This window comes from Caloenas nicobarica, chromosome 5 (genome assembly GCF_036013445.1).
Source record: "Caloenas nicobarica isolate bCalNic1 chromosome 5, bCalNic1.hap1, whole genome shotgun sequence".
Classification (NCBI taxonomy): Eukaryota; Metazoa; Chordata; class Aves; order Columbiformes; family Columbidae; genus Caloenas; species Caloenas nicobarica.
Window position 1 is genome coordinate 25,764,636 of NC_088249.1, and position 15,957 is coordinate 25,780,592.

The 15,957-nt window shown below is 37.9% G+C and overlaps 1 protein-coding gene across 6 annotated transcripts in view; it reads right to left on the reverse strand.

Moving 5' to 3' along the window:
* The window catches only part of MIPOL1 (mirror-image polydactyly 1), a 195,950-nt gene that overhangs the window by 4,121 nt on the left and 175,872 nt on the right, over positions 1-15,957 (reverse strand). For all 6 annotated transcript variants that reach the window (XM_065635724.1, XM_065635725.1, XM_065635723.1 and 3 more), the window contains one exon: positions 15,223-15,453. In XM_065635724.1, the coding sequence (XP_065491796.1) occupies positions 15,223-15,453 (231 nt within the window). The remainder of the gene's footprint in view (positions 1-15,222; positions 15,454-15,957) is intronic.

Sequence of the window (15,957 nt, forward strand, 5' to 3'; positions counted from 1 at the left end):
AAAGACACATCACTGTGAAGAGTCTTGAATTGCAGTGGCTTAATGCTTCCTCAATACAAGTTTGGAATTAATCAGGTGAATCTGTGTTTTATTACAAAAATAAAAAAAATATTTCCTTGAGAGACTTGCTGCTATGATATAACCAGTTCAAATATGTACTTTTAAAAGTGTTGCTAAGCTTTAAGCAGGTCATCATCTTCAGAGGAAGGCTACCTAAACAAGAGTGCTGCTACGTATGTCTTCCCGAAGACAAATTCTCAACCATTCTCAACTTCTCTTCCAGTTATTTCAAATTGTGTTCTCTTATCACCTTATGCATACATCTGACAAAATGCCTGTATGGAGTGTGTGTTTTTATATGGAGAGTCCTTACATAGCTCCTGAACTGTTTGACAATCTGCTTTGATTTTTAGCAAAGCCTTAGAGAGCTTTACTCCCTTGAGTATAAATCATTTTGGATTTAGAATCAGTCTCCACAAAGCAAACTCAAAATCTTTAGTGACAGAAGTATTTTTCCAGGTGTCCAGAAGATGGACATATAGTTACAAAAATGTTATATACTTGTCTCTACTGCTGACTTCTATGCACATTTTTGGCTTGCTCTCCTCTTTCACATGTTCTGCTGAAGAAATCTCTCTCTAACCTGTAGCTTGGGATTAGTAAAAACTCTGCAACTGTGTAAATCCACATAGATCAGTACATCCTCCCACACTGCTCCATCTCTGGCCAAAGGAACTCACCCCAAAGGAGAGCAGTGGCCTTTATTCACGAGTTCTGAATATGACAGTTGCACCATCACAGAGTGATCTTCCAGGGCACTGTGCCCCAGATATAGCCAAAATGGATACCCAACTGAAAGAAAAGGGCATCCTTCAAGTAGCCTATGTCCTAATCTGCAAAGCAATATATAGACTAGCTGAAAACAATAGCTCCTACCTGCAGATGGAGGAGTTAAGCGATAAAAACAAAACCCTCCTGGATTTTGAAATGCTATATAAAGGCTTATAAACCTAAACTATAACCCTTGGTTATCTTTCCAGTAGATAAGATTAGGCTCAGGCTATGAAGATGGCCTTATTTGTGTGATTTCTGGCTTCTTGTGGAATGTGTTTTGCTAACACTAATTCCCTTTAGAAACCAAGCATTTGAAAATATATTAGGTAAATAAAATGCATTGGACAAAAGCCTTACAAGCAGTTTAGCAGCAGAGCTCAGTGAATGACTGTTGGGTGAGTGGTCATACAAACAAATTCACTTTATTTCATTTCAGGATAAAAAAACCTCCTTTCCTGTCCTTTTTGTCTCCTTTCCTTCGGTCTTCCTCTTGGATATATTTCATCAAATCCTAAATGGAATACTAATTTTCAGGCTTTTTCTGTAAAAGTCAAGGAAACAAATGACACAGAGGAGGCCACTATGATACTAGTCTCACCCAGAAACTAGTCACTTGGATAGGATCATTTACTCAAGAGGCTGGAGGAAACTGGTTCAGCTCTATTATCTGCACGAGGGAACTGGACTCCAGCTGACTGCCTCTCACGGGAGCAGCACTGTCCTAACACCGAGTGCTGGGGTGGCTTGTTCCCAGTTTCAAATGTTGAGGCTGCTCTGACTGAATAAAATGCTTAAGTATTCACTGGATCGAAGCCTGGAATGTAAGGGTATGACCTTGCAGTGAGTGGCCCATCTACCATGCTACAGAGGCATCACCCTCTTACCTCTGAGTGCTTCAGTGAATCTTTTATTATTCTAATTCCTCAAGTCAGGTATTATTTTTGCCACCTCAAAGGCTTACCTTTTGAACAAAACCAATTTTTGATCGACTGACTGGAAAACATCACTGGTTGCATTTAATAGGAACACACCAGTCTGTAACTATTCCTTCATAAATCACCATGGTGGTAAAGACTACTTGTGGTTCAGATAAATCAGGCTGCCCCTCTCTAACACAGTTCCCTCTGCATCTTTTGGATTGGAGACCGGGCATCTTTCTAAATGACATGTTGGAGTTCAGCAGTGGTTTTGAACATGATGCAGGAATTGCTGAGTAAAATTCAGTGCCCTGTGTTAGACAGGTGGCTGGACTGACTGGTATTAATGGCCCTTTCTAGTCTTAAAACACAAGTCTTAGAGACTGATTTAGCAGCATCAGCGAGCTCTAAACCGTGGTATACCACAGTGTTGAATCTAATCACTGCAGGCACTGCCGCCAATTCCTGCCTGCCCAACACTGTTTGTAATGTCACCCCAAAAAGTATGTTCCATTAAACTCACAGGCCTTAAATTTGGCAGGGCAAACCATTCTGTCTCTGAAAAGCACTGTCACAAAACAAGCATTCCTATTAAATCCCTTTCAGCGTCTTCTCAACCCAAAAAAGTAATTCTGTATATGATTAAACTTAGAAGTAAATACAGCCAGTTGGGCTCCTGACAGCAGACATATTTCAAAATAAACCTGGCTTACACAGGCCTTGGCTAAAATATTAAGCCTTTATCTGTGGTCCACAATAACTAATCTTGTCAAATTGTTTGCTCTCTGCCTTCTGTTTGGAAGATTATGAGCTAGCTCACCACTGCTATTCACCTTGTGCCATCACTAGCAGAAGGAAAGGTGAGTGGTAAACATAGTTGGTCTATTTTGACAGTGTTTCACCCTACTTTGCATTGATGTAGATTGACACACAGTACAGGATAATACAGAAACAGGACTTTACACCTATGCTGGTTTTAATGCCGTCTTGTGAAAGTTATTGCTCCTTTGCTTTCAAATGCTTTCTCAGGACAGCATACACTGATAGCCTAAAAGACATCAGCTCATGAGAAAGAAAAAAAAAAACACCTGAGACAATTATCCTATAACCTCATTGTGTTTCAATAAGCTGAGATCTACAGCACACTTATCATTTAGACCAGGCAGGGACTCTTACTATTGGTGGGACCATCCACATCTGAGCATTTGGCTAACACTAAAGAGTTAAAAAAGTAACAATAATTGCAATAGCGGATATATGGGCATATTTAAGGACAAATGATACTCATCAGATTATTTAATGAGATCACAGAATTTCACCTAATTACTCCAGCTTGAGTCCAACAGTTTATGTGCCAACTTTATGGTCTCCTTTTTTAGGAGAAATCTTGACATCAAAGCCTACTCCTTACAGTGACAGCGTTTCCACAAAGTTTGTGCTGACATGAATAGGCAAAGGTGTCCTGCATTTTCTTGCCAAATACTTCCTGGAAGTCTCTGTCATCTGCTTAGGAAAAGCTAGCAGTTTTACCTTATGCTATTACAGCTTCGCTATAGAAAGCATTCTGTCACAGTATTTATTTCTTTGAAGAGGGAAAAAATATTACTTCCTATTTACTCCCAACGAATGCTAACCCTGCCCATTGCTAATGACGTTGGGTATCATTAGAGTGCCATAAATCACAGGCAGGCTTATTCTGTCTCTGAACTGTTTCCCACCTTCTCCGGGAGAGCAACACTACCTCTGAAAAGAAAATATTATTTGTTTTGAATGCTCATGACATGGAGGAATTGGCAGAACTTTTATGTAAAGTGTTCAAAAGGCAGACAGCAGCTCTACTTTGCATTATGTGTATTTTGCATGTGGCAAAACAGTGTGCAGAGAAGTGAAATGACTTACTGAAGCTCAATCAATCAAGAAAATTGAAAAGACCTACAAACTTTTTTTCATGTTTAATTTTATGAATAAGTGGTCTTGAGATGAACTGGGTTCTTCATGTGCATAAAGAAAAAATATATAGGCATAAATACCTGCAGAATCAGGGCCTAAAATTGTTGGATACAGAGCCCATCTCTTTCAGCTTCTCAATCCATGCTCTGGACCATGTCAACTGGTAACAACTAGCCAGTTCTCTTATTCTATATCCATCTGTGAGGTATTTCAGGAGATGGAAAAAGGACCTACTTTTTAGAGGATTTTGTTTTGTTCTAAATCCTTCTTCAGGAATATTTAAAAGCAATGTTAAAAAATTATTATCTAAACCAAATATTATTTCAAACCTACCCAAAACAAACAGACAGGATTCCCCCTGAAATGCAGCACCAGCAGATTGATACACATTTAAGGATCTGTAGAGAATGAGGTTACTAAGAGACTCTGAAAGTATCAGTCTGAAACCACCACACTGCACCTTTCTATATGTTTCGAACAAACCTTCCTGTAAGGCCAGGTCTGAACCTCTCAGCTGCCTATTTGGAGCCAGTCTCACCTCTTTTGGGCATGTTCTGGTCGAGTCCTGTTCACAGTGAGCCTGTAAAATCGCAAATGCTGAGGTACTACTCAGGCTGTTTCTCAAGTACATCCCATCAAAGCATAACTTTGGCAGACTCCTCTTGATACCATAAACAATAAAGACAACGTAAGTTTTTTTTCTTGATTCCACAAATACTATACAAAATCTGATGCAGACTTGCTGGCTCTGGGCAGCTCTCAATTACGTTCCTCCATACGTTTCCACGCTTATGAGCAAGAGTAATCTGAAGCTCGTAGAGAGAAAAGTCTTTCCTATAAACCATCATCAAATCCCTCCACTTTACATTAAAAATAATTGTTTCTGCATAGGTTTGATGTATTTCAATAGATTTGCCTTCCTGTAGTAACTGATGTGATATCACCCAAGCTGGAACAACTTTTATTATTTCACTGGAAGATTAAGTAACAGTAGAAGTGGGTTTGGATGTAAGAGGAAATAATTTAAGCTCCCTCTTGTGATTAGTCCTTCATAATGGGCTCAGACTGGTAGATGAACCCTCCACCCTTCCAGTGCAATCCAGTGATGCCCACAGGCTTCTCCTGGTTTCAGGGAGACTCACACTTAGTCATACTTCTGAAAAGTATTTCTAGGGAAAATAAGAGCAGTCTTCCCTCAGCAGTGGACTAACAAAAAAATCCGCGGATAAAGCCTCCTCTCTTCCTCTTAATGTCTGCAAGATATTATAGATGGATGTTATCAGCATGAAGCTTGTCTACTATGGTGATGTTGTGATGGGGTCCCCTATGCATGGATAAAAACAGAAATGATGCCTCACTGCTTATCTGCACACAAAAAGGGGTTTTAAAATACAAGTTGAGACATAGCATCACAGACCAAAGTGTCTTTTACACATATGTAGTGCTCCTTAAAATACTTCATAGGCTTTTTACAAAGTTATCAGCCATTTAAGGCCATTAAGGTAAAAACAAGCCTTCCCACTTCTAAGCTTCAGTAACCTTTCTCCAGCAGCCGGCAGACAGACTGTCTCCAACTGTCTTCTGCACCATTCTAGCAAGACAATTCACATGAGATTTTTTTTCACTGGCCGCCCGGGCCTATTTTACACCATGTTCCTGATGTCCAACTGGGAATGAGCTTCTCCTCCTGCTCCTGGGAGGTGAGTGAATTCCTGAGCAAGGCTGACTCAGGAGAGAAGTCAAGGACCCTCAGCCCATTTTGAGGACAGCTTTAATTCTTTTGAACTGGTGATCTTGCACACCCAGGTCTTGGTGGCAATTCTGCGTGGTGGTGACATGAATGGTACTGATTATAGGAGTAAAACTTTTTAATTTCTGCTGCTGAAATTAAAAAGTTTTACTCCTATAATCAGTTTGGATTTACATCAAGAGTCATGGAATTATTCAAAAGCATAGAGTAAAATATTTTCTTAATGTTTAAAATTGGACAACTGTGAAATGTCTTTTGTGTTGAGTTCACAACTTAAAATATCCTTTTTATGATATGTAGATGTGCATCTCTTAAATCCTCCAAATAATTTATATGATTATCTTATCAAATAAAAGATTGAGGTGATAGAAGTGGATATATGATGAGGCATAAAGTGCTAAAACCAGTAATTTTATTATACACATCTCCAAAGGATGAATTCTGATACTTTCTGTGGGCAAAAAATCCATAATGTGAAGCTGAAATGATAAAATTTCATCCTAAACATTTATATGCCTTTCAACAACTCAGTGTTTAGATCTGTATCTTTACACTCACATCACATATAGTAAAAACATAGAACAGGCAGGCTGAGGAACTTGCCAATAAAAAAGTGACAATGATGAGGTTAATGCTGTTCTTTGGTCTCACAAATACAATTGATGCTGCATTTCTACAAAATCTCCTTAAAAAATTAGAAACCCTATGGAAAACTCTAGCTATTAATTAATGACTATTAGATTAGAAACATGAACTGTAATTTTTTTCCTCAGAGAACTAGCCCCTGCTTCAGTAAAGGTACACTTAATTTTAAGCAGTGGAAAAATTTAAACAATTTTAAGTTTGCTTAAAATTAAATACTTTGCTGGCCTAGGCAGTTATTTCTATTTGTTGCTGTAAAGAACTGTTCCAGCAATTCTCTAAAAGATTATGCGTAATTCAGAAGCTTCAGAAAGTCTGGGGTTTCTTGTTGAGCTTCTGCACATACATTTACAGCATTCAATCTTTTGCATATGTTAAGAAACAGTATGAGTATTAACAGAAAGAACCGCAAATTTATTTTTATTCCTTCAGCCAAGCCACAAATAAATGACTCTTGCAAACAAACCAAATACTATTTAGTAACGGCAATGTAAATGCTATAGACTTATTTTATTTGGATATAAAATATTAAAGTAAATGATTATTTGCTGTGACACTCATTTTATCATCTTGGAAAAGAAAGCAAGGCAGAAAAAGTTTTCTTCCTTTTCTTCAAGGAGCACTCAATCTGCTTTTCAAAGTTATTTAATAATTTGTCAAAGAATAGCTAACTATAAGCTTACAAATACTGTGTCAGCATGCTTTTTCCTATTGGGCAAACAACTTCAAAATCTAGTTTGTTTGTGCTATTGGTCTTACTAAATATTAGTCTTTGCAAGTCTGGTTTACACCACTGATGTTAACTATGCCAACATCTGATTTTGTTCTGAAGTATTCCACAACAAGCTGATATTATACAATACAAGCCCAAGAGCTAGCTGATCCAGTTTACTGAGTATACTTAGTGTATTTTGCTACTGATAAATCAATAAAACCATGTTGTAATCTACAAACTTCCATCTCTGTGAAGCAGCTATAAGCAAACTGTAAATGAACACACAGGTCAAAAACTGGGATGCTATGATTATGTTGACTCTGAAAACATTTGACTTTCATAGAATACATTTTAGTGTTTGAGAGAATGAAGTTTCAGCACTGCTTATATTTTCGTGAAAGGCTGAGATGATAAATATTCAAATGATGATAAATATTTGTGTTTATATTGTAACTACCCATACTTTAAGAAAACAATATCTACACTGCAATCCACAATTTACAGAGGTTAAGTAAATGTAAACCACAGCTACACAAAGAAAATAAATACTTGACTTAGACTGTATGCTCAGTTTTGCGTTCTTCACCCATGTGAAACTCCCTGCAGTCAATGGGTATCTCAGGTGTGCAAGGAATGCAGGAAAAGCTTATCTGTCATCCCCTTTGGTTGGGAGTTTTTGTCTTCATTCTGTTAAGTACACCACTGAGAACAATCCTGGCATTGACCATAAACCATCAGACGCTAAAGGCCTCACTATATTTATGACACCCAAAATATCCATGAGAATGACATCCCATAATCTGCTCTGGCAACATCAGACGTTATAACTGTATGATACTTTTGGTACTCATACTACAAACTGCTCTATTAAGGGCTGTCTTCAAATGAAAACGAGATGTCAAGGTATATTATGAATCATTGGTACTACAGTGGGTCTCAGCTGCAGTAATTCTGAACATCACCAAACCTGTCTTTCAGGACTCTGGTACTGAGGATGGGATCTGCAGATCCATGTCTGTTCTGCACTGGTGCATTCCTCCTCCAGATTGCACAGAGAGTATGGCAGCATCTTGGGATGGGATTTGCAACAACTAGTTTAAGAAGAAGGGTGCTCCTAAAATAGGCCTTTTTTTTTTGTTTTTAAATCTCAGGCCCTCAGTTTAACTGTCTTGCTCCATTTAGAAAACTGGGGCAGTAGGACATGGATGCCAAGGAAGCTTTTGAAGGAAAATGTCTGAGGTCATGCTGTTTTGCGTGGGTCTCAGTGCAACCAGCGTGCATCACTCTGGTTCAGCACCTGCTTCTCCATTTGGATCTCCAAGGAATACAGGCAGAAAAGACAAAAAGTCAATTGTTTTGTATTTTTTCAGTCAGAAGTTTCCTGCTTATGCTAACTCAAGTCGTCCGTTCCTTGGGCTGGGAAGTTATCAGTTTACTGGTACTAATCAGGCGCTTCCTCCATCACGGCCTGAAAATTTTACTTGGGCTGTAACATGGAGTAAACGATTCAAAAATTGGCAAGTGAATTGTCATCCAACAGAGATCATATAATCCAATGCAGAAAATACCTTACATGACCGCGTTGCAGAAGTGATATATTCCCTTTTGTACAGCATGAATAATGTGTTAGCCTCACCAAGGCTAGTGGTGCCTACTGATACAGAAATGCAGTATACATATGACAGTCCAGAGAACATGCCACCAGTGACTGAATTTATTCACCTCACCTTGGCTTTGAATACTAGTTCAATATTTTATTTCCTCCAGACCCAGAAAACTGATTTCACTCTATATGTTGAATTTCTTGGAGGCTGCACATAACCTCACTGGCCTACTCAGTTCTTTTATTACAACAAACAGGTAACTTTACAAGACTTTTTAATTAATCATTTCACCATGCATATTAGTACATTCTGAGGGGAATTCTTCTGAGAGGAGTCACTGGCCTTAGCACAGAATTCCAAGTATTTAAATAAATTCTGACCCTACTATGTACTGCTTTCAGTTAGATCACACGTCTTTATTCACACATTTCAATTAGTGTTAATTCCTCACTAAATTCCTAAAGTGGGCTACTTCCAAGCCTATTGCCCCTAAATCAAAAAAATCCACACTGCCTGTTATTGCTACCCTAATTAATGGCAATATTTTCACATGATACGATGTGATTGTTACTACGTTTTGTGTTTTAGACTTTCTTATGTTCTTATTTGTGTCTTGCATGCCAAAGAAATTTTGCATCAGCTCTGCTGCACTCTGCAGAATTCTTTGGGGTATGTGGTAGTTTTGCGTGTCTGGGAATCTTCCATCTGGCTAGTTTGGGTTTCCTAAACACCATAAAACCCTGCCTGTGGAGATTGTGTATCTCTTATGGGCCCCATGGAGCTTATAATCTGCTTTTAATCATTGCATGAGGCAGCCAACACATCAGTCCTCATCAAGCAGTTTTTTCCATGTTGAATCTCCTTTAATAATTTTTATGCAGTTCTGAAAGTCCAGAACTATTGCTAATTTCCATTGTTATCTTAGACTGCTATAAGAGTTGTCTTTCTTGGTTCTCCATTTCTTTCTGTACAAACTCTCATAACCACTGACTTTTGTGGCTTGCTATAGTGAGTAAAAGATTCTTAGCACTTTGCCCTCACTTGCTCGTCCTTTTAACGTACCCACCAGCATCTGTTTCTTAGTAAACTACAGGTCACATCCTTAACTGGGACAAATTAATGCAACTCAGCGCGACATAGTGAAGCCAATTTGCTGTAACTAAGAAACTAGCTCTACATCTGCATTCTTCAACAAGTCACCAGAACTTACTTTACATTTCAAAATGCCAGCACCAATTAAATTACTCTCTATATGATATTAAAAGATTACCAACTATTCAATCCCAGCAGAACTTCACAGCAGCAGGCAGCACAGTGGTTCTCATTAAAGCAAAATCACTTTTGACATCTGCTAAATTATTAACTGACACAAATCATTGAAACTACTAGTATCTCTGAAGCTGTACTCTTGGCCTCCAGTAGCTAATGTGTTGATCTGACATTCACCAGAATACAGTTTTGTAAGTAAAAAAAAGCGCAGCCCAGTTTTAGCAGGGAAGTCTGAACATTTAAATGCAACACCTCAATAAAGTATGACATTAAGTTGTATTTATTGTTCTGAAATATGAAAACTAAAGAAACGTATCTCTAAAATTTTAAATAAAGCCAGGCGAGTTATCTGACATTTGGTGGTTCCTCCAAAACAAATAGCTTTAAGTCTCAGTGAATGCAAAACTTGTTTCTTTTGTGTAGTGCTTCTGCCTGCAAATTCTAATTAACTAGCTCCATTCTTATCTACAAGGAGTGACTGAAAGCATACAAGCTACAATGTATACTTCAACTAAATATATGTAGGTATGATTTTAAAAGGGAGATAAGTAGTTAACAACATTTGCATGTTGCAAAGAGGCTCAGTTTGTATAATAATTCAGAAATCTCGCTTTTAGCCTGTTCCCTGCATAGCTGTGCTGTACTGAATACAATCTGCACACTAAAGATATCATGTTTGCAGTTTAAAATCTCCAGGGACTTTAGACCCATACATAAAGATACTTATTTCACTCTTTTCTGAGACACTGACCTGTATCCTCATTTAAAAATGAACACCACATCTTTATGTTATTAAATCTTTGTTTTGATCTATTAGTATTCACCAAAGTGCCATTTTATACAGCCCCGCACTGAATAGGCAAGGCTGGAGGTAACCATCTGCAGCTTTAGAGTCTGCGTTTGAATTGATGAAAAGAGCTTTGTGTTTTCATTGCCAAGTTTGATTCTTCCAGTCATTAGACATTCCCCTCAGATCGCATCAATGAAGCGGACTCTCTTACACCCATGTGTTAAATTCTCCTCTCCTCATGGTTTCCTTTGCCAGTTATACTCCAGAAAGACTACTGGGTCTTAGCCACATTCTTCTCACAGCTGTGTTAAAAAAGAGCATCACAGCATCATCCCAAAATCCATATGTGTATCTGGTCAGTCCCCTGTCGGAGGGGTCACCTCACATTGTGGTGCGATTATTCAAATATTCATTCTTGTTCTTGAACTGCACTGCTCGGATGATTCCGGGAAAGATTAGGTCCTCCAGCCAGCGCTGGAGAACGTCTTGGACGTTGATGTGAAACACACACAGCCTCCGTACTCAGAAGGCAGATTAGTTTTACTTACAGAAAAGGGGGACTCTAACCACTTAATAAATGCTTGCTTCTTATTTTTTTCCATTCTTGTATTCTTTTCAACTGTGTCAAATGCTGGTAAGAACTGTTTGTTTTTTGTTGTGTCATCGACTGACTTATTTATCAGCGTCAGTTAAAGATCAAACCTAAGTGAGCAACTACGAAAGCGGAGAAAGCACATTCAGAAATGCTGGATGGAAATCCAGGACTACTCAAAAAAGGGTGTGTTCCAGTAACAATGAAAGTTAGGTGGCCGAAAAATCACACCTTAAGAGGTAAATCAAATGTTATTAAGGATAGTATTTCTTTTATGAGAGATGGTAATTTCCTTTGATAAAACTATGTGCTTATTAAGAAGATTGCTTAGTTTTCTTTTGTATTCAATCCACTGAAGTATTTTATGCAAATCTGTAACTCTCCTGACTTCCTTCTTAAAAGAAAAAGAAATCCAGTCAAAAGAAAAGGCGTCTTTAATACACAGTTCAGGACAAATGAAGTAAGAATTTCTGTTTTACATCACCTACATATTTGCTTTGTTCATAGTAAGAACTACCTCGATGCAGTGCACAAGCAGCACATTTCTCACCATTTATGCTTATTTCCATACCTGTATATTTTAGCATCTCACCATTACTTTGTGGATTTGTGTTTACTTTTAGAGGATTACACAGAAATTCTACACGTGCACCCTCCGCTGCCACCTTACACAGTTGCGTGAGTGTGCAAGTGTGACTGTGCTCCCACCCAGAAAACTACACTTTACTGAGCTAGAATCATTTGATTGTGAGAAAAAATAGAAGCCCTCAATAGACAAATTGCATTAAAATTCACTCCAGCTGCAAAGCTCTTGCAGAAAACCAGAACATTACCTGGAGAAAACACATCAAAAGTGGCCTCAGCCTTTACTGATAATTGGCTAATATTGATTTGGTATTACATTAGAACCTCCTCTGATCTCACTGACATCACTCAATCCCAGAGGTTCCAGCAGGAAGGACAGTTTTAAAATGTTTTGCTTCCTCTGCTGGCAGAGGCATTAATTAATTCACAGGCTTTTCCAGCCACCTTCTCCAGGTCAGCCCCATTTCCCTGCTGGGGCTGCACCAGCTGGCTCCTGGCTTCTCAGGCAGGACAAACTTGCAGGGGGCCTGTGGCGTTGAGCCAACGCTCCCAGGGAATTCTGCACTGCTGTCATAGTTCTTTGTTTGTAACCATGAATTAGAAACATTAATTAAATACTGAAAATTATAGTCATAGCCATTCTACATAGTATAGGTTAAAATATTAAATATCATGCAGATCTTCATAATTTCCTGTTGACTAAATATGTCCTGTGTTATGTGTGTGCATACATGTATTTATTTACATACACCACACAGTTAAAATGTGTATTCGCTTTATAAACTAGAATAGAGCTCTCTTAAAAGTCTAATGTGCATTTTGTTAATGTTTCAAAATCAAAATAGATTCAAACAAATGTTTTTAAATCTGTGTGGTTACTCCCTGAACGACATCATTTTCTGTTTCACACAGGATGGCGAATCATCTTCACAGTCACAATTTATACCTCACAGTGCAGTGAGCCCTTGTGAGATTTCACCCTACCTCCACATAAACAGAATTTTACTATATCCAAGTTCTCTATAAGCAGATTCCAATATATCCCCCTTCTGGTTCACAGCTGCTGTTTCATGTGGGAGAGAATCCAGAAATTTTTTAGATGCTTTGTGTCCTGACGGAAAACACAGGACCGCTATTCAGACTTGGATCTCTCATTTAGAAAGCAACAACTGCAGGTGGGTACACAAATGGCTGACATGATGGCAATGCTGCGGAGAAATTACAGCTATTTCAAGCTCTGTATATGATGCTGAATGCAAACCCTGAAGTTTTTAAGAATATTAAAAAATTCTTTAGTGTTGCCAGAGAACAGATTAGCAAAGGCATAGTGAACACCAGTAAATTATGTGGTATGAAGATACAAAATACATCCTTTTTCAACATTATTTGAATTATTATAATTATGTTCTTTCTTAATGAAGCTCATAATTATTTTCCTCTTCTGATTTTTAACTGTTGCTATATTATTCAGGTGTTTTACTAAATAATACTGAGGAAATACTTTATATAGCTGTTAAAAATACTTTGCTTGTATGTCAGAATTCAGTTTTACTTGAACATTTAAAACAAGTCGAGAAAACAGAAGTTTTAGAACCCTATTTAGGCTATGAATTGTAGTGTCACATTTTAAATCGCAATCAACATCCTCTTAAGACAGTGCTAATAATTAATACTATTGTAATTAATACCAAGAAGCTTTTCCATTGATAAGTTTGTAAATTGTCAGCTCCTTTTTTGAAACGTAGAACATCCTACATCTTTGAAATAAAAAGCTAAGCTAACAAATGAGTTCCTGCCTAATTGCCAAACACTGATTTGTATGAAGCGGTTGAGGTTACAAAGAAATTGGGAATTCTCAGCCTGGTTTCCCTGCTGATGAGTACGAACTGTCTGTGTAGCTCTCCCAGAGGTGTCAGAGGAATCTCTATAGTGTCACACAAGGGTTCTTAGCTCAAAGTAAACACACTTTCCACAAACTCAGCTGCTTAATCTGTTTGCAGGTTGAATTATAAGATGGGGGTGGATGACTCTGGGTGCTGGGAAGACGCACAGAGCATTTCCAGTTTCTTGGTAGAAAGGGCATGCTATTGTCATCAAAAGACTTCACCCAATTGTTTAATTTTGCTATAGGCTCAATGGTCTGATCTTAGCAATAATGAAAACTAACCTGACCAAAATTTTCCCAAGTAGCCTAGCACGTTAAATTGTGTAAATTCTTTTCACTAGAGTAGTGCATGACCAACACTTTAATTCAGGTTGTGGCTGCACTTCTACTCTAGCCACTCTGCTTACATGGGATTAAATAAGACTGTTTCACTAAAAAACCAAAAAACCAAAACCCCAAAACCCCAATATCTTCACTTAAATATCTGTGGTTAGGAGATGTTTATAGATTAAAGAAATGAAATAAAATAACAACTTTAAACAATGCACAAAAAGGTTTAGCCAATATTCTCTTTAATGTGCTGTAATTATTTTTCATAGGGTTTTTTTAATCAAATATGCACCTGCTGAAGTTTCATATACATCTAAGTGTTCAGAATAAAGATTTGAATGATTCTCAGACAACCACTGGAGGTTTTAAAGAGATGACTGGAAATATGTATTTTCATATATATATAGCTATCTTAAGTATATTTTATGTAGTTACAAATAAATTAAAAATAGAAAAATATAATTTATGTTTTAATAGGAGAACTCAGAATGCATTTTTTTTTTAAACAGGAAGAACTGTTGTTAGGTTCTTGCAATATATTATAAACCAATTCCTGGCTACTCCTGCAGACATTTAAGTTAAAGACGAATATGGACTTACAGGAAAATTCGCATTAGTTCAGCATTGACCACCTTGGAAGGGTCCGAGAGGAGTATTTGGCAGCTGACGAATGTAATGCAGAGATGAGAAGTGCCAGACTGTGAAGAGGCTCTGCCTACATGTTTGCCTATGTCCCAGCAACCAGACTTTCAAAGGCTTAGGTAATAGTAATAACAATCATGACAATAAAGACTTCAGGAGAGATGAACTTCAGGTTTTGGAGTTCAGTAATCTTTTAACAGGAATCTTATGATGGGAAAGAGAATACAATCCCCATTCACCAACTCAGAGTTTCCAGTTGGTTTCAGTGAGATTTTTGAAGCCACCCCTAAACAACCCCATCAGCATTTACCTTGGCATGAAACTTGCCAGCTGTGTAACAGACCAAAAATGAGAACCTTAATATTCTACTATGCAATTATAAAGGCAAATATTCTGTTGCCACAGGATTGCCACGGGGTAAAAAGACACTGGAAACCATTCACAGGAGATGGAAACTTTCTCTGTGCCTTGCACATGTAGAAAGAAGTTTCCATAACAGTAATGACAGGCACACTGAATTGCATAATACTTTAAAACTTAAAATTATCAGCTTCACACTGAGTAAATAATGAGCTGAATGGCCGACAAAGAAGGAATCATTTTAAAGAAACTTTCCTGAGTACTGCCACACTTTCAGTCATAGACAAAATACCAGAAGAAACAACATTAATTTGGTTTTCAACTGCAGTTTTTCTTAAGAGAAGGCAAGTGACTTACTTCTGAACTTTTTCATTGGCCTCCTGTGAAGCCTCCAGAGCTTTCTGGAGCTTCAGCTCTGTGTCCCTTTGCTCTGACCGAGCCTGCTGCAGCTGAGCTGCCAGATCTTCAATCTGGCCATAGGTAAGGGTCACAACGTCCTCCCTGCCTTGCAGTCCACCCTCAGAGGTACCAAACATACAGCTATGCTGGTTCTTCAGAGTCATTCCTTCAGACACAGATTTGTATAAGCTGGGAAAAAAAAAAAGTTATTAAGTTTCAGTCTAAGGCTGAGCTGTAAGAACACTACACTCAGTTCAATTAATATTTTTAATATGATCATATATGGATCCACATGCACTACTACCAAAACACGTTTTATTTCAAAAGCAACAGAGAACAAAACGATCATCCTGTTTCCACATGGGTCTTCTAGAAGTATATAACAGCTATCAGAACTTTAAAAAGTCAAAACCTATTCAACAAAAACGTAAAAGGTAGTATTTTTCAGTTGTAGCATCTTCCTGATCACCTTTGAGCTGCAGCAAAAAGTTGTCAGTGTGATTTACATGAAGCTGAATTAACCACTGTAAGTTACTGATGTGTTACTAACTCGTGTTACACAGGACCCTCTTTTAGCAAGCAGACTCACCAACTAGAGGGGGTTTATTTGCAAAATTGCAGTTTTTTTCAATATAATGAAAGGCATAAAAATGTTATAATGCAAAAATGAAAATCATTAAATCAGCAAGATTA